The sequence below is a fragment of the Desmodus rotundus genome, chromosome 12 (genome assembly GCF_022682495.2).
Source record: "Desmodus rotundus isolate HL8 chromosome 12, HLdesRot8A.1, whole genome shotgun sequence".
In the NCBI taxonomy this organism is placed as follows: Eukaryota; Metazoa; Chordata; class Mammalia; order Chiroptera; family Phyllostomidae; genus Desmodus; species Desmodus rotundus.
Genome location: NC_071398.1, coordinates 82008492 through 82031998, shown reverse-complemented (window position 1 = coordinate 82031998; position 23507 = coordinate 82008492). Strand labels below are relative to the sequence as shown.

Genomic DNA, 23507 nt, shown 5'->3' with positions numbered 1-23507 from the left:
GCAGGATGTGTGGGTTTTACCACCCCAGGCCACCACCCAGACATCAAAGCCCCTGTGCTCATGCTCACCAGGAAGCCATCAGGTGGCAGGGCATGTGTCCTTGACTGTCTAATTTGTAAGCTGGGGGAGAGCAGTGGCATGTGCAAAGGCCCAGAGATTTTAAAGTGCACGAATGTACAAGAACTGCTGGTATCTGGGGGAACATGGAGGACATGGTCCAGGATGGCAGAGGTGGCTGAAGAAGTCACAAAGATCAGAAACCGAAAGACAAGTGCCTTGACAGTGATTAGAGCCATTAAAGGTTTTTAGAGCAAACAGCCAGTAACCAGACCAAGTGCGTGTTCGCGAAGGTCACACTGGCAGTCTGAGAAAGTCAGATCTAAGGGAGGGACATGGGGTTCTGGCTGTTGGTGTGGGTGAGAGGTGGTGGAGCCCTGCTTATCACCTACTCTGGAACACAGAGCAGAGCACAGATTCAGAAGACACCTGGGAGGAAGAACTGGTCGTGTCTGGTGACCGTATTTATTGAACGGGGTAGGTGAGGGAAAGGAAACAGTCGGAAATGCTCGCAAGATTCCTGGCTTGGTGCGCAGTGATCCTGTTAACCTTGAAAGAGAATTGGGAGATAATCAGTGAGAGGTAGAAGGAGGAAAAATTAAGAGTTCATTTTTAGACATGGTGAAACTTGAGGTGCCTGAGGGACATACATGTGAAAGTGGAGATGTCCAGTAGCAATTGGATATATGGATATGGGACTCAAGAGAGAGGTCAGAGCCAAAAATATAGATTTGGGAGTCATCAGTAATGGAGGCATTGGGAATTCTCTTGCAAATCAAATGCTCACCACCCCATCTATGTTTTGGAAATCCAGACTTTCACACATCAGTTTTAAGCAAGGATGATGGAAGCCCAGGGCATGATGGCTGCTGAGTGCCTTGACCCCCAAACTCCTCTTACCCCAGGTGCTGGTGGCATAGCTCATAGCGTGTGCCATGTGGGAAGGAAGACCCACCTAGGCCCAGTGTTCCCAAGGTGCTTTCCAATGACTCAGAAGGACTCTGATTCTCCAGGCTTGCATTCCAGCAGCTGGTAGCTGGGTTAGAAGGGATCAAGTTGGTGTCTCCACACCCCAAGCTCATAACACTTCCTGATATATTTTTTAAAGTCTTCCTTTTCTACATGGTATTATCTGGCTTATGCTTCTGAGTACCTCAGAACTACAACCAAGTCTCTGACCCTCACCGTTAAACGTGGGAAGGGGACGCTGCACTGACCTATCAGCAGGAGGAAGCCGCCCCATGGAACCTGCCAACACCACACTGCACATTCACAATACGATTCCTACATACTACCTGCAAGACAGAAATATTTTTAGGCTTTCCAGAAAGATTTCATTTCACAGTTTTTCTGAAAGGTTGTAATTAACTGCGGTGAGCAAAAGAATGTATTTTTAAAAATAAAAAGTGGAGGAAGGAGAGTAAACCAATCACTATAGTTTTGTCAGTCCCTTCTGGTAGGTGGGTTCCTGCTATCCAGGTGGCTAGGGGAGGAGGAGAGGGACCAGCTGAGCTCATTCCAAGTGGATCAAAGGAGAACCTCACGTTGGCTTAGAGCAAACTCTTTCCCATGGACACTCTCATGCAGCGGCATGGAAACAAGGACAGAAGGGACCAAGGCTGCAGCAGCTCTCCGCCCAGAGGCCCCATCTGGGAGAGTCTGGTAGACTCCTGTCCTTGACCAATCCCCTTCTGTCCCTCTCTGTCTTGCCTTTCTTATGGTAGTGAAGAGTGTGCTGGACTTTCTTACAACTGTGTGTATATGTAATACAAGTACTTTTTTAAATATTTTTAAAAGATTTATTTATTTTTAGAGAGAGGAATGGAGGGAGAAAGAGGGAGAGACAAACATCAATTGGTTGCCTCTCATACATGCCCCACAACACAGGCCCAACTGGGAATTGAACTGATAACCCGTCGCTTGCAGAACAACACCCAACCAACTGAGCCACACCAGTCAGGGCAGTTATACAAGTATCTTAACCTACCGTACCTCAAGTCCCCTTCCAGTTCTGAAATTCTTCCTGCTTAGGATTGAGTTCTAGTCTAATTTCCTTCTACTTCTGATAAATGTGAACCACACAGTGTGAACTTACTCCCTGGGATCTGTGGGGTCTCAAAGAGCTGCATTTTTCCTGAGCCTGATCTGTTCCCAGACAGAAGTTTACACCTTCAGAGAGCCTGATTCTGCAGTTGCAGATTCTGTTGGGTCAGAGCCAAATGAGGCAGTCATCATTTGATGGCTGAATTAAGAAATGATAAGTAAATGATCCTTGCCTTTTGCTCCTAGCATGCATTACAAGATTTCTTTTTTCAGAACAATGTCAAACACACTTTCCATCTTTGATCACCACCCCCTGTAGCAGGGCCTGATCTCAGGCTCCTCTGTGCTCTCCCAGCTTTCCCTCTGACTCCACCTTGTCACTGAGTAGCCAGCACCAACATTATGTATGGCTTCCTTTATCTCCTCCTCTTGACCATAAGTTCCTTGAGGGAGAATTTCCTGTGTATTCATCACTGTATCCCCTACAGAGTCTAGCACACAGACGTGGCAATAATAGCACCACACAATTACAAAGCCTTCTCTGGTTTCCAGAGTGCTCCCGAACACCCTCTATTTGCTACTTGGAGCTCCCAGGGCAAGGCTGGCAGAGATGATTATCTCAACTCAGGAGAACTGATGTAGAGCTAGATTATGTGACTTGCTCCCAATCAGGCAACTAGTGAATTAGAGACACATCTCAAACAATGATTTTCTTCCTTAAGTCTAGTACTCTCTGGTTTCTTTTTAATAAATGGATGAATGACCGAGTCAATGACCTAAAGACCAAAGGAAAGAGTGTAAAATGAGGTGGTTCCATGATCCCAGGCAAGCTGAAAGATGAGAAGACACTCTCTTTTCACCCAAATTCCAGGTGTCCACCAAAGTCCCTAAGCCACCGTCCCACAGGTTTGCTAATCACATTTCCCTCCCACAGATTTTGACTGTGTCTGGACCACCGGAAGGAGGGACTCGAGTGACCATCCACGGTGTGAACCTGGGTCTGGACTTCTCCGAGATCGCCCACCACGTGCAGGTGGCTGGGGTGCCCTGCACACCCCTGCCAGGGGATTACATCATCGCTGAGCAGTGAGTCCAGTCTGCTCTGGCTCGCCCTTTTCCCAGGGGAGCTTCTGGGTGGGTGGGGACTCCTCCCCTCCTTTCTCTGGGACTTTTCCAAGACTCATCTCCCATCTCCATTCTCCCATGGACCTGACCCCAGAAGTCTACCCAGAGCCCTGTGCTTTCCCATCTCCCCTCTCAGAAGGTCATATTCTGTTCTCTTCCCTATTCCTTGGCTCCTCTGGCATCAGGGATCCCTGAGCAATACTGCCACCATTCAGTTTTCGCCTGCCCACTGGCAGGACTGAGTCAGTTTCCCAACCAGCCTAAGCTCCTCCTCTTTTTCCCTAGCCCCTCCCCTACCAGACCCCATTAGAATGCATCCCGCAAGGTGGGCTGTGGGCAACAATTTGTTTGGCTCATGGGGCTCTGACAGCAGCTTAATCCGAGCAGGGCCTCCGCCGGAGCAAATTCATTTATTTCACTAAGGGAAATGTCAGCTGGAAATTAGAAAATAGACATGTGGCAGTGGACAGGCAAACGGGGCTCCAGGAGTGACATATGTTCCAATTTGGGGTGTGTTCACTTGGCAGTGGCAGCCTCTGTGGAGTTGGTGGGCAGGAGATGGGTACAAAGCGGGGGCAGGAGGGTAGAAGGAAGGGAGCAGCCAGATCACTCCACATGATTGATCCTACAAAGTCTGGTCAAGTCACTCTGGTTCCAGGAGAACACAGCTCTGCAAGGGGTTCTAGGTTTGGGGGTGGGGCTTCCCTCCCTGAGGTTTAACCCCCTGCAGCCTCAGGTCCTCCCTTTGATCTCCCCAGAGCCAGCCTTTAGTAGCAACCAGAAAAATGACTTCACTCTCATCCATTATCTCACTTTTAATTGGTCAGAACTCTGAGAGGTACCTATTGTTATCATCACTTTACAAAGCAAGAGAGAAGTGAGATGACTTTCCCAGCTCACTCAGAGCATGAGTGGTCAAGGCGGAGTTGGAACTTGAGTCTCCTAACTCCTACTCTAGACTTCTTCCCTCACTTAACAGCAATGGAGCAAGACCGCTGGGTAAGAGTGGCCTGGAAATTTCATGACTCATCAGAATGTGGCTTCCAGGGTCAGGGGCTATAATCCCAGTGAGGCCCAGAGCTGGGTCAGAGTCAGAAGGGTGAATTCCCAGACTCTGAGGCTGGGTGTGATCTCTGCCAGCACCAGCAGGGGAGAAGAAGCTGGCCTGATCCTTCAGACCTTCAGATGCTTCACAGACTACCTTACCCCTGCAAGGAGTGCATGTCAGAGGAAAGCCTCGCAGGGTCTACAGGAAAGAGATGAAGGAGGCCAAAGGGGACAGGACATAGCACTTCTGAGCCAGAAGAGGAGGTGAAAGCTGTTGGGGGCAGAAGCCAGGACAGCCTGCAGAGATCCTCACAGCTGGTCCTTTACAGAGGCCAGCACCCTGACAGGCTGGGCAAGACACTTGGTCTCACTGACCCAAATCCACCGTGGCCTCCAGGACCCGCCTGGTGCCTCTGGACACAGGCTAAGTCTCCAACTTGGTGAGATGCCACAGGACTCCAAAGGGAAGGGTTTGGGGTGAGTGAGGGGTAAGGCTTTGAGCTGAGAAGAGCAAATTCTTGGGCAGCTAGATGGACATGTCATGAGATTTGGAATTCCAAGGTGTTCTAAGTCCTGGCCCTTCTACTGACTAGCCCTGAGACCTCAGCCTCTCTGGCCCTCGTTGGCCTAATGGAAATCATGGTCCCTGCTGCACAAGTTTTGAGGAAAATTCAGTAAGATGAGAAAATGGAGATGGTGATGTGCCATACAAATGTAAGGAAGTAGAGTTCTATCTGTGCAATCAAATGGTCCGCACTCACCTGGGGCCACAGGGAAGAAAGTGCTGAGAGAAACTGGAAGTGAGAATATGAAAGGAGCCTGGAAAGGTGAATGGTCACCAGGGGTCCCTGCCGAGGCTGGTGGTCATCCTGGGAAACCACCACCATTGTCTCTGGGCGTGGGGCAGGCTGGAGGCGGCCAACACACTCGGCACCTCGGCTGGATGCAGCCCTGGTTTCCAGCCGTGCCAGGCTCATTACTGCTCTCGAGGTTTCCTAGTTTGTTAACATCATTAAAGCCTCCATCCCGGGCAGAGAGCAGCAGGCACAATCGTTACAGATGTCTGCGAGAGATGAATTTGGCTAAACGGGCGCAGTGCTGAGTCCCGGGTGCGGGCAAGATTATCGGGCACGGTAATGACTCACCATATGCTTGTGCCTGCCATCTATCACTCAACAATTAGGTTAATGTTGGCTAAAGGGCCCCACTTAGTCCTGCAATCAGCACCCCACAGGACTGTGGAGGGCCAGATGATTCCATCACAGGACGCTTTCCAGGCAGTGGGATGCAGGTTGAATATGCAGCTCAGCCCAACCTGGGACTGGGGTTCTGTGTAATATGGACTAAGCTCGTCCTCAGACCACCTCCCTCTTATCTGCTGCACTTGTGAACTCAGCCACAGCTGGATAGATTGATGTTAGACACGTGTGTCCCCCACCCCAGGTGCACATTCATGGGGTGAAAGGGACCATTTCTATGCCAATTTAAGGGAGGTGGTTGGGTGTGGAAGTGAGGGCATTGGCTGGGTGCCGGGAATTAAGCTATCAATGAGCTAGGTAACTCTGGGCAAGTGACTTTGCTCCCTGATCCTCAAATGTTTCATCGGAAAATGAGTATGTAGACATGTAAGATCTCTACAGTCACGTCTATGGTCCTGAGTATGTCAGAAGAAGTGTCTGCCCTATGGAACCTGTGGCTCCCATCATTAGAAAGCATATTGGTGGCACTAATTTGTCTCCAGAAGTCCTCTGTCAACCAGGAGGAGTCAAGCCTTCAACTGTTGAAGCTAAATAACTATTGGTCAGTTAATCAGTCCAATTTCTCACTTTACAAGGAAAAGACATCTCTAGCTGTCGTCTCTTAATAAAATATAGGGATCCTAGAGCCAGCAGGGACACCAGGAGGAGGCAGGGAAGACAGGAGTCCTCCAGAAATCATACCACAGGAACTTGGCCGACTTGTGAGACCTGAAGGCAGAAGTAGTGCGCACACTGCTGCCTGTGGTCACTGACAACCAGCAAGGTGGGGGGCACAGGTGGTTAGCTCTCAGAGCCGTAGGAGCCCAGCCAGGTGTTCCCTCCCCCCACCCCTACTCCTGCATCCTCAACTCAACCCCAGCATTGCTTCCATGTCTATATCTACCCTGTCCCTTTCCCAAAAGACACACAGATCATTTCATTAATTCTAGAGGCAGTAGAGTGCAGTGGTCAAAGGCACGAGCTCTGGAGTCAGCTGATGTGGATTTGAATCATGGCTCTGCGGCTTACCAGAACTGTGGCTGTAATGAGTCACTGAGCATCTCTGAGCCTTAGTTTGTCTATAAAATGCAGATCATAAGACTTTCCCTATAGGAGAGCCTGAGGATGGCCCAAGACCCTGTCTTGTCCAATACCAGCCACGATCACAGCTCAGTATGGCCTGACCCTCATTCCTCAGTATAACCCTTCCATTTCCTACAGCTGCCCTTCCTTTTTCCTTTAACTGCATATATCCCTGAGCTCAGAGGACAAATGCCTACAACAGGTATGCTAAAGGATGCAAGCACTGCATCCCAGGAATAAAAAGGTCAAAGAGTTAGAAGGCATTTGAGCTCTTCTACAATGCTGCCTGATTCCTTAGGACTCTTGTCCAGTTCTTAGCCTTACCAACCCTGACCCTTTCTATAGCCCACTGCCTCTCTTCCCACTCACAAGATAAAGAAGAACCTCATTTTATAGGTAGGGAGAGGAGTTAGCTGCTGTGCTGAGGAGGGGAATGCATGGTCCAGCTCTGGGCCCTCACTGCGGCCCAGCCCCAGGTCCTCTACATCACTCCCTTCTAGGCGGAGCATTCAAACCAACTGCAGTCATTCAGCCTCGGACGCCTGGGCAGAGCCCATCTGCCATCCATCCCCCTTTCTGCAAGTGCTTGACATGTCAGATTTATCTTTGGGGACATGAACCCTAGGGGGAAAAATATTCTAGAAAACCAGTGTGCCAAGAGGCCCTAGTCCATTGTTAACTCCCTGCAGACAAAACTGATGGGCCATTCTAGGCTTTCTCTTCTCCTAGGCAGGCCCTGGCGTGGCCCAAGGAGGAACAGATATGTCCATGACCTTCACATGTTCTCATATTTCCTCTTTCCATGATTCCAAATCTACCATGAGTTCCTCCTCCTTTTCTGCTCGAGAGTCACTTTGGCACAGATAGTCCAAGAGGGGTGGGTGAGTGAGGGACAAGAAAGCCCTGATGAGAACAGAGGGAAAGAGATTTACCCGCCCCCTCTTCTTCCGTGCCTCCTCTGGAGCTCCTTGTGAGCACAGGGCATGGATTGCAGGATGGCCAGGACCCCAAACAGCAGCAGGCACTAGGACCCAGGAGATAGAATGAGACAGTTGTTACTCCAAGCAGGTAGCAGCATTGAGATAACCACACACAATACCACAAATTAGGCCTCTCAAATGCTCTGCTAATGAGATTTAAGGAGAAAGCTACATGGAAAATACTAATTGATCATCACTATCATCTTTACACTAGGTTCATGATTAACTTATTCATTCATGGAGGAAGAGATGGAGGAGGAGAGTATCCTTCTCTGTGCATTCAGTTCTTTCTTGTTGAATCTAATATGCTAAACATAATAAGACAGTTATTGCATGTTAAGTAAATATTCACCAGGAGTGAAAGTGCTTATTTGGGATTAACTGTTATGAAGGCGATGGAGATCAGTGGCATGCCATGTGTGCGAACGTGCAGTGTATTTGTTTAATGCAAGTTTTATTACATCGGAATGAAATCTATGTTTAGTTACCTTCCTTCCTAGAGAAGCTGTTGAGATAAACACCGCTTGGTTAAACATGGATCTTCCCCACGGTGCCAGGATAATGCTGTGGATTAGTGCAAGGGGGTTCTGTTTTTCGGACTCCCCACTAAGCAAACCTACCAGGGGTGCCAGGCTGCTCTGAACTTATGCATGGTATTTAGAGGAAAGGAAAATCTTTGTCTCTGCCCCAAGATTCTCTTTTGCCGAGCCTGGTAGAGCCCTTTTCCACGCACCCCATGTCTACAGTTCCAAGCAAGAGGTTCCCCCCAAGAACGTGATTTCTTCAATCCCTCCAGCTATCCACCCTTTCTAGTCTGCAGCTGTGGCCAAGGCAACCAGTCTCTAAATGTGCTTGTTGTAACTCATCTCAGGCACCAGGGAAGTCATCACTGGGGTATTGATCTGCACTTCATGAGAAAGAATGCTGCACTCCCTCTCCTCCCCACCTCTCCCGTTAACATGAGACCTGACTTCCAACCCCAGGGCTGGGTCACTGCCTCACCCACCAGCTCAGTGTGCTCCGCCCTTGATTAAATTGGTGTCCTAGTGAACTCATCCTCCTTCCAGCCCTTCACCGGCTGCCACAGGACTCCACCTCTCCCATTGTACTCGGAGCTCCTGTTTCAGGTCCTCACTATCTCACCAGATTATCTATTCTCTTTTGAAAAGTCACTGCAAGAAGCAAACCACAGTTGAATCAGTTTGACAAATAGGCCCTCACTTCTTTTAGGGAAAGTCGCAGTGTTGGCTTATTACATAGGAAAAGACACTAAATTGTGGCCCCTAAAGCTCTCTATTGGATGTTAGGTTTATTCCACAAATATTGGGTAGCCACCCAGTGGTAGGCACTGCACTAGGTACTGGGTACTACAGGCTTGTTCAGAGATTTAGGCAGGATAGCATTTTGGAGGCACATTGGGCTTTAGAGATGATCTCTTCCAACCTCTCACTGTACAGGTGAGATTGAAACTCAGAGAGGGAAACGCTTACCCAAGGCAGCACAGCTGAATGGGTGAACAAGCTGAGTCTCAGTTTAGCACCATTGCAAGACTGTGATGAGTCATTTCATTGTGACAGTGAGCAAGCAGGGGCAGGGATAGCAGCTCTTGCCAAGCCTCTCACGGGAAGATTTGCTCTCTTCTCAGGATCGTGTGTGAGATGGGCCACGCCCTCGTGGGAACCACCTCTGGGCCCGTGCGCCTGTGCATTGGCGAGTGTAAGCCAGAGTTCATGACAAAGTCCCACCAACAGTACACCTTTGTGGTGAGTATGGGGTCTGGTGCAGGGCTTCAGGCTTTTAGCAAGGGCACACTTTCTTCCAGACTTCTCCACACACCTCCTCCCAAGCCAGGCACCTCCAAGGAACCAGAACAGGGCACTTCCGGCCTCACTTTACAAGCCTGTCTTTCCAAGTGGGATGGGTGTTAACTCATAAAGCTGTGAAGACCTTGGAATCCCCCAGAGCCAAAGGTCAGAGTTCTAAATAAGGCAAAATCAGGCCTTTCTTAGAATTCCAATCTTAGAAGCACCTCCCAGGGAGTGAGGGGCTGCCCTTTGCCCCTGCCAATGTTTTATCTTCTTCTAATTCCAGTCTAATGAGGACAGAGTGCCTGGAGGACCCAATTAAAAAAAGGTCTAGATTTATCAGCAAGCTTTGTTTTCTGTCAAGGATATTGTAAGTAGGAATTTAGAAGCGTCACTTGAAATCCTGCAGGACCGCGGGTCTGTGCAGGATCATGGGAGTCAGGTGTACAAGCAAGGTGCTCCGTGTGTTGCTGTGGTTACACACAAGTATGTACACATTCACACCTGAAAACATCTCTTCACACTCAGGCACTAGGTAGTAAAATCACAAAGGCTTTCTTTAAAGCGCCTACTGAATCAATAACTTGCTTCTAAGCCCTCGAGTCCCTTTTCTGACACTTACCTACATTGCCACATCGAATTCTCCATTAAAAAGTGTTAGCAGCAGCTGGTGGGGTCAAACCAGCCTTGCTACGAGTTTTGAAAAATCGTTAAACCACAAGATTCTATTCTCCCCGAGGCATTTTTACTGTTTGTTGTCGATTTTCCAGTCTCTGCCTTCTTATCCTGGCATCTGCACCTTTTTCTTGTATTCTTCTCTCTCAGATTAGAGAGAACCAGGGCCTGTCTGTCCCCAACCTACACCATCTCCAACATAGACAGACACAACCTTCTGTGAGAAGCAGACACAGAAACACTAGATGGAGAGAAAACTGTTGAATGTCAGCAGGGAGGAGCTGCAGAGATACTGTAGCCCCTCTTCCTCTAGACAGAGGAGCAGACAAAGGCCCTAGGTGATCCAGAACCTCGATTTAGAGCTCACTGCAAGTTCACAGCTGATGGGGATTACTTCATGTCTGTGTACTTGCTTAATTAAGTGCACTTCCCACTCCACTCTGCTGCCCTCTAGGCAAAAGAGATTCCTGTCTGATTTAGGTCAGCCACATGATGTCTTTGAGGCCAAACGACATTTCTTTTAAGCTTCAGGCTTAATTTTACAACTTAATAAGCTTACTCAAAAGTCCCAGCCCAAGATGGACCATCCTCCTGACACAGAATGGGGAAGCCACGTCTAACATTTCTTACAGCTCTCTGCACCAGGCACACTGGCAAGCCCTTTAGGAGGGACAGAAGGACATGTGCATGGGCCATTAATGGAGGACTTTAGCCTCATGGTGGCCCAATCCAGGCAGGGATACTTTATTCAGCTCTATCGATTTTGTGCCAAAAAAATCAGTACAAACTCTAGATAGAGAAGCATTTTCAAATTGTTCTCAATTTGTAAACTAATTGATAGATTAGTCAGTGTCATCTATGCCTTCCCATCAGTGTTATGGGCATGAGACTCCCTGAGGAGTTAATTAATTCCAAAACGTGACCTTTCTGTCTTCCCTGGACATGCCCGGAGCCTCTTCTTAGAAAGGGTCTCAGCTCCAGGGTAGACAGAGAGAGTGTTTGGGATCCAAAGGGCAGGAAAAGTACCTCCACTCCGAGAACAGATGCAGTCCTCCTTCTGCCTTTAGGAAAAACCTGAGCTATGATCATTTCTCTGCTTCCTCCCAAAGAACCCTTCTGTGCTGTCCCTCAACCCCATTCGTGGGCCAGAGTCGGGAGGCACCATGGTGACCATCACAGGCCATTACCTTGGGGCTGGGAGCAGCGTGGCCGTGTACCTGGGCAACCAGACCTGCGAGTTCTATGGGTGAGATGGGCTCGAAAGAGCATTAGAAGACTGTCTTTGCATGGCCTGTGTGCCCATGTTCCTGTGCACTTTCACATATATGCCTGCCCATAACGTCCATGTTATGTGCTACATCCTGGATTGTGGTCACTGTAACATACATATGCCACTAGTCAATGTATACTGTATGTATCACAGGGGCTGGATACTTCTACAAGTATGAGGGGGGACCCCCAAAACACGGAATTATCTTCTGGAGGGTGGACCCCTTGTAGTACAAGCTTCCTCCACTAGGGGGTGTTCTAGAAACCCATCTGTATCAGTGTACCAGCTGGCATCCTTGTGGGAGGCTGCGCCTGGCTTCAGTGGATTTCTCTGAAGACTTTTTCAACACATGTGCCTGTTTCATGATGGTGATTTATGGGCACACCTGCCCACACCATGCTGAGTGTTCAGCAGTTTTTGACCACGAACGACATGACCCCGAACGACATGACCCCAGTGCCCCACCCTCCCTATTCACCCCATCTCACCCCAAGCCCCCCTTTTTTTTGTTTCCCTGGATGAAAAAAAGTCCCCAAAGGGAAACATTTTGCTGATGTGGAAGAGGTAAAACAAAAAATGGCAGAAACACTAAAAGGCGTAAAAATCGACAAGTTCAAAAACTGTTTTTGAGCAGTGGAAAAACGTCTTGATAGGTGTATTATATCCAATGGAGAGTACTTTGAAGGTGACTGAAGTTTAAACATGTAAGGGTGAATACACAATATGTTATAAATACATTCTGGGTTTCCTTGGGCCCCCCTCATAATTAGAAGTGAGACCCATGAGGCTGCTGCTGAGAAAGGCTCCCGGGAGCTGTCTTGTCACCATCAGGACCGACTGCACAGCCATTAGGTCCCCACTGTGGTTACCTGAGGACTGGCCTCAGTCCTCAGCAAGCACACAGACTCATCCTCAGGACGTCTCTTGGGGCTAAAAACTGGAGCACCTACTATTTGTCAAATATCTTCAATGGGGATGTAAAGAATCCTGAGAGAATTCTGAGAGAATCCATGGAAGAAAACCCAACTTGCCAGTATTACCTGATACTCCCCTCCTTGGACCGTAAACTCCCATGGCAAGGACTCTGTGTTCACTTTTCTGAATGGTAGGTGCTCCATAAATATTCATTAACTGACTTACTAGATTCTAAGCACCAGCTAACTAGTCATTTCTAGAAAAATCCAGAAACAAGGATGCAACCCATGCAGCCTGGCCCCTGCCTCGCATTCTCTGATTCCCTCCTCCAGTTTACTCCTGCCTAACTGAACCCAAGTTGGCTCTCAGGTAGAAAGGGCACTGATCCCCACTGATAAGGGCTGTGTTCCCTAGCATACAGTGTCACGGGACAGAGGGCACATCCTGACTACCCCCTCAGGTGGAGGAAAGCCCCTCGTCCAGCACAGTGCACCCCCTATCACCCATGCCTTTCTTCACAACCCTCTTGCTGTCCCCCCGGCAGGCGATCGATGAATGAGATCGTGTGTGTTTCTCCTCCATCATCCAATGGACTGGGTCCAGTCCCCGTTTCCGTGAGTGTCGACCGAGCCCATGTGGATAACAACTTGCAGTTTGAGTACATAGATGACCCCCGGGTACAGCGCATCGAGCCAGAGTGGAGCATTGCCAGGTGAGGCACGGGGTGTAGGAACGCACCTCATGGCATCATCCCCTCGGCCCAGGTGTGGCTTGTGAGAGGATCCGAGGGGTGGAGGTGGTAGCAGTTTGATTTTTTACCTAACCTAGCCTCTGCTTGTTCCCAGTGGCCACACACCCCTGACCATCACAGGCTTCAACCTTGATGTCATTCAGGAGCCAAGAATCCGAGTCAAGTTTAATGGCAAAGAATCTGTCAATGTGAGTAAGCACTGGTCCCCCCGGCACTGGGCAAACACAGCTTTGTGTCAGTGTTTTGTGATGGGATGAGCTCTGTGTCAGGCACTGGAGCATCTGACCGCAGGAGAAGAAAATTGGCTTGAGGCTGAGCCCGGAGTCATGTCCCCAGACACTTGAGCCTGACAACGATTTTTATAATTATGGTATACTCATTTCTAGTCAGAAGGTGATATAATGAGTGCATAAACGTAGTACCTTCTGAGCTTAGGTACAGCATGGAGGGGTCCCTGTCTGTGGCGTGTTCACCTGAAGGTCTGAGAAGAAGCACTGCTGTGAGAGATTGAAGAAACTCTCACTCCAGATCCAGATGCTTCTGGATCAGGGGAAGCAGGACACTGCCGTCTATTAGCTGAACAGCCGTGCTCAAGTCATTTAACCTCTCTGATCCTCCATCCCCCACTCCCCGGGGGATGGTAAGACTCGCCTTGCAGATTTGTCACCTGCAGCCACTGGCCACTGAGGTGGGCACTTGGTAAACGTTAGTCACTGCATGCAAATCGTTCCATCCAGATTGCTGAGGTGATCAGGTTGAACATTTTACTTTATTCCTCCGTGCAGAGCCATGTAATTCAATTTTTTTCATTATGGATTTTTGTGATTTTAAAGAAGTTTTCTAACATAAGGGCAGAATGTCTGATATGTTATAAATTTTTTAGTTTGTTCTAGTGGCTCTTCTTAGCCAATATTTTCTGAAACATTATTGTATTTATAATTATAGTTCAGCAGATGCTGGCATTGTAAATTATGGCCATTATTTTTCAAATAAATTGCCATTATTACTGCTTTGACCTTCAGAGGATTGACTAGGCTGAAATGGAGATGGGGAGGATGGCTTTATATCTACCCTCATCTCTGACACATTCCTAGAGTGCCTGAGGCTTCCTTAGGAAACAAAAGCACACAAAGTGACAGGGGCTATAAGGCTAGATCTGGAATGGTCTCAGGGATCACCTGGTTCAAGCCCCTCATTGTGCAGCTGAGGAAACTAAGGCCCGAAATGAAGGACTGGCCCCCAGTCATGAAGGTGGCCAGTGGCGGGGCCAGGCTATATTGCAAATATCTGGACTCTTCATAACTAGACCACATGAGATGCTCCTAGGCTTGGCATTCCATCATGCCAGAGACATGCTTCACACCTTCAGCACACACCATGGTCACAGCTTTTTGGGCTGGGAGAGCACGTGTCTCCTTATCCCAGGTGTAAAGCTTGATCCATAGGTAAAGAGTCTGTGCCCCAACTCCACTTTCAGGCCGAGGCCAGTGTCCCCAGGAGCTGACAGACCACCTCCATCTATCCAACTCCAAGGCCTAAGTGGAAGGGAGGAAGATGAGGGGTAGGAATGGGAATGGTGAGTTTACACTCAGAGAAGAATAAAACTCTCATACAAATTAGGTACATTTTTTAAATTTAGGTTTTATTGTTTTCACGTGTGGCGAGGCCAACAGATCAGGAGATGACTGCCATTGGATAGTTTATTAATACAGGTCCCAAGAAAAGGGGGCCTTGCCATAGCAAGACTGGGGGGGGGTGGGGAGGAGGAACCCCAGGGTAGGTTAGGAAGTGGAAGGAGAAAGGAAAACTGGTGTGAGAGCCTTTATTTTGGTTTCCACAGGAAGGAACTAGCAAGGCAAGGCAAGTCACCAGGATTGGCCAGTTTGGTTCATTTTAGTGGGCTGAGGGCAGAGGGGCTGTCCCTCCTTGTCTGGTACCTAGCCCTGGTATAGTTAGGGAAGGTGGATAGTGGCCCACAGTGCGAAAGGCGATTGGGCCTGTGGGTTCTGGATTAGTTATTTGCATTAGGAGAGCAGCTCCAGAGGGCAGCAAGTTGGTCACTGTCCCTAGGAACTGGTGAGTCTGGGGAGGAGCAGTCCCTCCAGAATCAGCAAGGCCCCAGATGTGAAAGCATCAGAATACAGAAAATAAAAGACATGGCTAATATAGTACAGAGGGAATTTTGGAAAATGAGTATATGACTGACAAGATCAACTTTCAGAGGCTGAACATTAGTCCTGGGGAAGCCATTTGAAGAAAAGGCTGGGCTGGAGGGTCTTCACCATGCCTGACATTCATCTCTGAGAAGGCTCAGTCCTGGGCACCCTCTCCCTCCCAGAAGCCTTTGCAGCCCTAGGCAGCATTCTCCCCAGCACTTCCCCCAGCCTACCCACCATGACCGCAGGGCTTCAAGGAGTTAGGGAGTTGATCCTAGTTCTTCCCTCTGGAGGCAGGGGGGGGGGGGCAGGGGGGGGCGGGGGGCATCTTGCCTGGGGTCTGCAGGCTGCCAAGCCCGGAGTCTGTACTTTTCCATCCAGCCTGGCTGCACAGTGGGAAGTTCATGAACTCTGCTGTGGGCCTTCTCTATCAGGAGGGTGGTAGAGAAGCACTTGTCCCCTCAGACCAGCCTGGGTCGAAAGGCAGCCTCAGCCCACTGGGGCCTCTTCCTGCCTTTGGGTTGTGAAGCAGCCCCAGTGAGAAGTGAGAAGGGCAAGACCGAAGGCTACAAAACCCCAAGGAATGTTTGGCAAACAAAGTGCCGATGCAGCACAGGGCAGGAAGCAAACAGAAGCCTCTTGTTTGGATGCGATTTGCTTGTTCACGGAGTCCAGTCCTGGAGAATTGGAATGAGCGGGGATGAAAACGGGCTGGGGAGTGAAGAGACTCGCTCAGGCTGCATCTGCCCCACAGAGGATGGGGTTTCGGACTCCCTGGCTCAACTCTACCATTTGACTGCACCCCCCACGCACATTTTCCTCAAGCCAGAATGTCCCCAGGTGGAACATGAAAGGGACATTAGGCTTCTAAGGGGCTGCTGAAGTGTGAGCTAAAAAGCGTGGGAATGGGAACTGACCCGCAACATGGCACGAAGCTCGCAGGGAGCTGTTGGCTTAAATTCAAACTGCCTCTAGATATGGAGGGTTAACGCTCGGCCTTGGAACTCTGACCTAACTTCTGTGCAAGGGTTGGCCTTTTTGCAGTTTCATACACGGTCTGGTTTTCTGAACATGAAGTCCGTGTACGGGTGTGGACCTGCCAGGACAGTGTGTACTTGAGCAGGCCAAGTTCTCACAGGTGCCCTTGGCTGTTGCTGGGACACCGAGGCTCCCAAAGCCCAGACTGGACAGTGGAAGTAGGAGTGCAGGTTTTCTTCCCAAGCTTCCTGCGGGTCCTGTAGTGCTTTCTTCATTCTGGCTGCTGCCTTAGGCAGCTGCAGATCTAAACCAGAGCAGAACATGACACAACTCATGCTAAGCAGGGGTGAGTCCAGCTAGAATTTCGTTTGGGAGACCAGAGTCCACCAAGAAAGAAAGGACATCCTGAACTCCGTGTCAATACCAAGGTTACATCCCCTTGCAGTTAGCGAATGCTTGGTTGGAGAAGAGAGAGAGCCTAAGTAGAACATTTAAAGAGTTAAAGGCTCCTTTTCATTCATCAATGTAGCCAATAAACATTAACTGAACACCTACTATGTATGTGCTGGCAAATTGCTTATCTCACAATATGTCCTGCTCCTCCCCTCACATCCCCCCCACACTCACACACTCACACTCACACCCAGCATTGCGTCCTAGTTTTCCTCAAGCCTTCCATGCTCCCTCATCTCTGGGCCTTTGCTACTGTTCCCTCGGCCAGGGATCTGTTCCCCTCCCCCGCACTCTCCCTGTCTAGGTAAGTCCTACTCATTCTTCAGGTTAAATTTCATTCATTTCTTCCCAGGCAAAGCTTCTGTGAGTCACCCTCTACCTGCATACACACTCACACACACGCTCATAGCCACACACAGACAGTCCCCCAGTACTTGGTACCACCCCACTAGGGCCTTCCTCACATCTATTCATGCATTTAACAGTGCTTGTGCCCCTACTGTGTTCCTGGCCCTCTGCCAGGACTCCATTAGGCTCATTGAATCATTTGTCTCCCCCTGTATGCTGTGACTATTTAACTAGATAACCCCAACTCCTAGTGCAGTACCTGGCCCAAAGGAGGCAATGTTGGGGAATGAATGAATGAGTGAGTGAGGTTAAAATACAAGCCCCCTGAAAAACCAGTTTCACACCCTGTTTCTCCAGGGGTTCACTACCTAATGAAGATAAGCAAGTAACCTAATAGTGGTGGCCAAAGCAAGCAGAGGGTGGGAGGGGTGGCTGGGGTCATTCGCTAGGTGTTTGAATGCTGCGCTCTGGATCTCTTAGGTGTGTAAAATAGTGAACACCACCACCCTAACCTGCCTGGCACCCTCTCTGACCACGGACTACCGACCTGGCCTTGACACTGTGGAACGGCCAGATGAGTTTGGATTTGTCTTTAATAATGTCCAGTCCTTGCTCATTTACAACGACACCAAGTTCATCTACTACCCCAACCCAACCTTTGAACTACTCAGCCCTACTGGAGTCTTGGATCAGAAGCCAGGATCCCCCATCATTCTGAAGGTAGGAAAGTGGGGAGGGCAGGGATAGTACGGAACATCCCCTCCTGGCCTTTCTTATTCTCCTTTCTACACATAATAGACTCACACAGCTGTCATCTTTCCCTATAAAGGGAGTTTGTTTATAGGTGTTGGCCCATCGGGCGATATACAGGGTGGGGCAAAAGTAGCTTTACACTTGTGCATACATGAAACAGTTTATTCTCGTGTTATTACTTCGTAATCATTGTGTTATTTTCTATACAAATGACCGTAAACCTACTCTTGCCCCACCCTGTATCTTGCACCCGGGAATCCTGAGAAACACTTTGAATATTTCTGTTTATTCTCGTAAGCTTTGGGACCCCAACTGACTGCCTTTGTGGCCACTGGAACCTGCGCATATATTTTTGGAGGGTTGCAGCTCCCTGGTACAAGTGTTTTGTTACTCCACCACTTCCATCAATGTCTCTTGTGTCCCCCAACCCCCACAAATTTTCACTTGTTTAGTATTCTGTTTTCCCTTCCTCTCTATTTCCTACTCTCTCTCCTCCATTCACTTTCTCTCTTTCTCTCCAAATTGTGGCAAAGTTCTCTCCACAAACTTTCCATGTTGTCACCCATTGGTTTTGGCACTGCCACCCTTCCCTCCTTGGTCTATCTCCTTAATGTTTTTTTAAAAAGGCAATTAACTTCTGAGTGCATAGTTCTCCTATTAAAATTGCTGTTACCTACAGGGCAAAAACCTCTGCCCCCCTGCCTCTGGAGGTGCCAAACTCAACTACACGGTGCTGGTTGGAGAGACCCCATGCGCCGTCACTGTGTCCGAGACACAGCTGCTCTGTGAGCCCCCCAACCTCACGGGGCAGCACAAGGTCATGGTGAGTGAACCCTCTTCTTTTCATTATTTCCTCCCCTCCTCGCTGTGCACACACGATCTGTCGTAAGAAAGGCTCTCTCTCCCTATTCCACATCTCATCTCCATGTCAGACAATTAAAATGTGTAGAAGTTGAGAACACAAGCTCAGTGAGGCAGACCATCAGCAGGACAGTGTTTTGTATCCGAACTGTGCCATGTGGTTGTGGTCTCTCGTGTCCGTTCTGAAGTGATAAGGATTCGATGGCATGCCAGGGCTCTACAGCATCTGTGTGTATACAATGCACAGGTTCACGTGGGCGGGATGGTGTTCTCTCCTGGCTCTGTGAGTGTCATCTCAGACAGCTTGCTGACCCTGCCAGCCATCGTCAGCATTGCGGCAGGCGGCAGCCTCCTCCTCATCATTGTCATCATCGTCCTCATTGCCTATAAGCGGAAGTCTCGAGAAAACGACCTTACGCTGAAGAGGCTCCAAATGCAGATGGACAACCTGGAGTCGCGTGTGGCCCTGGAGTGTAAGGAAGGTAAGTAGAGGCATTCCCGTGCTTCCTGGGCCCCTCTTTCTTTAGCAAACCTATTACCTCCCTCCTTACCCACAATGCTCATCTTTACTCCCATCCTTCCCACCTCAGCCATTGTACTCCACTTTGACCTCTGTCTCCTTTGTCCTCAGGGCCAGAGAAGTCCTGTTAATGCCCAGAGGGAGGCCCCAGGGTGGGTCACATTGTTCTGTCCACTGTGCCCTGATTCATGCCACAATCCAGCTGCCTTCCGCTCCCGCTCAGAGCTTCAATCTCCCACAGTCAGAACCTCAGCCTCTAGATCCCCCACGTGGGAGTGGCTGGCTCCTTTTGCACAATACCCTGGGAGCTTGTGGAATCAGCAGCAGCAGCAGCAGCAGAAAAGGCAGGAGCATCTTACCTGCTTCCCTCCCCAGGGTTTGTTTTCCTTCAGTGCAGCAGGCTGAGCACTCTGAAGCCGAGCTCGCGGCTGTTCTTGGCCATGGACGTGTGTGGGAGTGGAGATTGTGTTGTTTCCCGTCTCCCACGCAACCACAGCCATGAAGTGATGGGTGTATCTGGCGTCCCCTGGGGCTGAGGACCCAATGAGCTCTCTGGGTAAACATTTCAATTAGGAATAAAAACATTTCTCCTTTTGCTGCAAACGTTGGGATCAGAAACAAGCCCTCTGCTGGATGAAGGGGAAGAGCAGGGCTGAGTAAAGGTAGTCAAGGGCTCCTCCCAGTGCCAGGGCTGGGGAGGGGTGCAGGGAGGGCACCAGGAGACAAGCCTGCCCTTGTCAGCTGAGAGCCTAATGGTCAGGGTGCCCCACGGCTAGGTTTGGTTTTGTTCTCAGTTTCTTTTGTGTGTGTGTGTTAAATGTGTATATAACATAAACTTGACCATTTTAGCCCTCACTGTCTCTACACCCCAGGGCTCTCCCCTCCTCCGATTCTATGGCATTAAGTACATTCACCATCCACCTCTAGAACTTTCTCATATTCCCCAACTATAACACTGTATTCACTAAACAATAACCACCATTACACTTTCACTCAGCTCTTAGCAACTACCATGCTGCCTTCTGTCGCTATGAATTTGACAACTCAAGGGACCTCATATAAGTGGCATTATATGGTACTTGTCCTTTTATCTCTGGCGTATTTCACTTAGCATAATGTCTTCAGGAATCACCCATGTAGTAGCATGTGTCCAATATCATTCCTTCTTAAGGCTAAATAATATTCCATTGATTGTGTAGACCACATTTTGTTCTTCCGTTTGTCTTTCACATTCGGGTTGTTTCCACATTTTGGTATTGTGACTAATGTTGCTGTGGACATGAGTGTGCAAGTATCTGTTCAAATTCCTGCATTCAGTTCTTTTGGATAGATGCCTAGGAGTAGAATTGCTGGGTCACGTGGTAATTCTATGTTTAATTTTTTTCAGGAACTGCCAAATTGTTTTCTAGAGCGATAGCACCAATTTACATTCTCACCAGCAAGGTGTGAGGGTTTCAATTTTTCCACATCCTCGCCAACATTTGTTATTTTCCGTTTTGGAGTGATATCGACCCTGTGTCATGAGAGTTTTGATTTTTATGGTTCCCCAAGGTTTTTGCATCTTGATTTACCCTCTTGTTAGGAAAGCAGATCAAAGTTGCCAGTTTCAGTCTTTGCTTGATCCCGCTGGCCACTCTCTCACCTGCTTCCAGCACCTGCAGCACCTGCCCTACAGGTCATGCTGTTCTTCCTTTTTCTTTCTTTTAATTACACTTGTAATACATAGAAGAAACTTCAAAATTATAGATGAGCACAGAAAAGGAAATAATAGAGGTATCATCCATATTCCCACCACCTAAGAAAGGCAGCCTTGAGATATCTCAATCCCTCTGGAATTGTACCCCTAGAACTCTCCTTGTCTGTATCCCCAGCCCCACTCCTCCTTCACAAACTCTTTCTCCCACCTTTCCCTGTTTGCTGGGGTTCCCCTCCTGAGCCTCCCTGTCTCCACTGCACTTCTGTAGCTTTTGCTGAACTCCAGACAGACATCAATGAGCTGACCAGCGACCTGGACCGCTCAGGAATCCCCTACCTGGACTATCGTACCTATGCCATGCGAGTCCTGTTCCCTGGCATCGAGGACCATCCTGTCCTGCGGGAGCTGGAGGTAACACCTGCCCCCCTGGCCCAGCCACACAATGGGGACGCAGTGCCCAGGTGTCCTAGGGTGGGCTGATGGGCTCAGCAGCTCACAGAAAAGTGAGGAGAAAGAGCTTGTAACAGCATCACCACAACAGGCATATTTCTAATTAGGAAGATCATGGCCAAGGGGGGGCACCGAGGCTCTTTGGGATGATTCCAAGGCAAGGCTCATTGTCATTTTCAACTTAATAACTGAATTAATTAACTACAATTCTGCCTCATTCTCAAATGGACTTAAGGTGGCTTAGGGAAAGACATAGGATTCTGTGAGGTTTGATCCATTTGTTGGTTTGTTTTACTAAAGATGATAAATCAGGACAGAGATTAAGGGGAGACTAGCAAGCTCAGAGGGTCTTACCAGATATCTCCTATCATATTCTTGGGAAAATCAGATGCATGGCATCCCCACTGAAGGCCCAGCCTGGATCCCAACCCTCCCAACCTAGAGGAAGGTCAGAGTAGACTGGAGGCTTCAGAGACTGCCATTCCTACATCACTGTGGGTGCAGTGGTTATGGGTCTCATGGTGACAGTCTTACCACTGGTATTGTTGCTGGCAAAGACCCTCAGTGAGAGCCAGGCTAGGATGCCAGAGCTGTCCTCTGAGGGTGTACCCATCACGCCCAACCCAGGTGCAGGGGAATGGGCAGCAGCACGTGGAGAAGGCCCTGAAGCTCTTTGCCCAGCTCATCAACAACAAGGTCTTCCTATTGACCTTCATCCGCACCTTGGAGCTGCAACGCAGCTTCTCCATGCGTGACCGTGGCAACGTGGCTTCACTTATCATGACTGGCCTGCAGGGCCGCCTGGAGTATGCCACCGACGTCCTCAAGCAGCTGCTCTCTGACCTCATCGATAAGAACCTGGAGAACAAGAACCACCCCAAGCTGCTTCTCCGGAGGTGAGCTGTGTCCAGGGCTGGTTGGGCAGTGAGTGTCTGAACAGGGACACGGGGCCATGACAGCAGGTCCCGTAAACAGCACCAGAGGGTTCCCTCCCCAGAAAGGCCTGTGTCTGCACAGCTCGTAGGACAGAATCTGATCTCCCGCAGCCAGGCACTGTGTGGTGTCTGCGGGAGATCAGATTCTGTAACACGTGACAGAGGAGCACAGGCCTTGGCTCGGATCTCGGCCCAAACCCCAGCTCTGACACCTACTAGCCGTGTGAACACGGGCCAGGGACATAGCCTCACTGCTGCTGAGTTTCCTCGTGGACAGAATGACACTGAGATCACCTGGCCCTCAGTCTCTCTCCCTCCCTGTGCTTCTAAAGCTGTGCTGTCCAACATCTAACACATGTAGCCACTTGTGACCTTTAATTAAAATGAAGTGAAATGTAAAATTCAGTCCCTCCATTGTACTAGCCACATTCCACCAATGGCACCTCATATTGGCCACCCTATTGGACAGAGCAGATGGAGAATATTTCCATCTAACAGAAGGTTCTACTGGACAGCACCGGGCTAGAGATTTGATGCAACCTATACCTCCCAGACCCAGCTTCCTGGATCTCAGTCACCAGCAACCACCACATGCCCCCTCCCCCATTGCCATCTTCCTGGCAGAGGGTTGGAGCTTGGCATCCGTCCCCAGAGCGCACCTTCTCTGGAGGCCCCAGGAGCCAAGCACAGCTTTGGAATAAACCACATCTATTTCATGACCTTCCCTTTAGCCTTCCCCAAGCAAGGGCTCAGGCTTCCAGGCCCCACGTGGGGTGAGAAGGGAGGAAGATGGGCTTTGTTTTATGACTACAGAGTCCCCATCCTGCCAACCTGAGCTTTAGAAACTCTCATTAATAACTGTTGTATTTAAATTAGAGCTAATCTCAGGCACAATGCAGGGAAAGGGGGGCTGGGAGGCGCGGGGGGCAGGTTGGGGGGGGGTAGTGGGGAGCTGCAATTTCTTCCGCATTGTCACTCTCTCCCAGGCCCAGATCGATGAGCAACCCTGCAGCCCTGGCAAGTGCCTGGGATTTACTGCAATCAGAGGGTATAATTTGCACCACGTGCGGGGAGTTAAAACACCCCTCTGGCACCCCCATCACGGAGGATCTGTCACAGCCGCTTTGTTTCTTCATAGTCCCCAGATCTGCAGCCGGGAACGGGGTGGGGGAGGGGCGGTGCTTGAAGAAGCAGATCCCCCGTCAGCAAAAAACACACACTGCTCTCCACCTGAGGGGCTGGGGTCCAAGACCCCACCTGACAGGATATCAGGTGTTATTCTTAGCACTTTACGTGTATTGACTCATTCACCCTGACAGCAGCTCTGTAGGATAGATGATGATGATGATGATGATCCTCATTCAGGGA

At 49.4% G+C, this 23507-nt stretch overlaps 1 protein-coding gene across 1 annotated transcript in view; it reads left to right on the top strand.

The window, feature by feature from the left end:
- PLXNA2 (plexin A2) overlaps positions 1-23507 on the top strand; it is a 204498-nt gene that overhangs the window by 167119 nt on the left and 13872 nt on the right. Inside the window, exons 13-22 of the mRNA XM_045187301.2 lie at positions 3035-3186; positions 9219-9336; positions 11163-11299; positions 12783-12950; positions 13084-13177; positions 17405-17644; positions 18357-18500; positions 18786-19020; positions 21023-21165; positions 21832-22100. Of these exons, the coding sequence (XP_045043236.1) occupies positions 3035-3186; positions 9219-9336; positions 11163-11299; positions 12783-12950; positions 13084-13177; positions 17405-17644; positions 18357-18500; positions 18786-19020; positions 21023-21165; positions 21832-22100 (1700 nt within the window). The remainder of the gene's footprint in view (positions 1-3034; positions 3187-9218; positions 9337-11162; positions 11300-12782; positions 12951-13083; positions 13178-17404; positions 17645-18356; positions 18501-18785; positions 19021-21022; positions 21166-21831; positions 22101-23507) is intronic.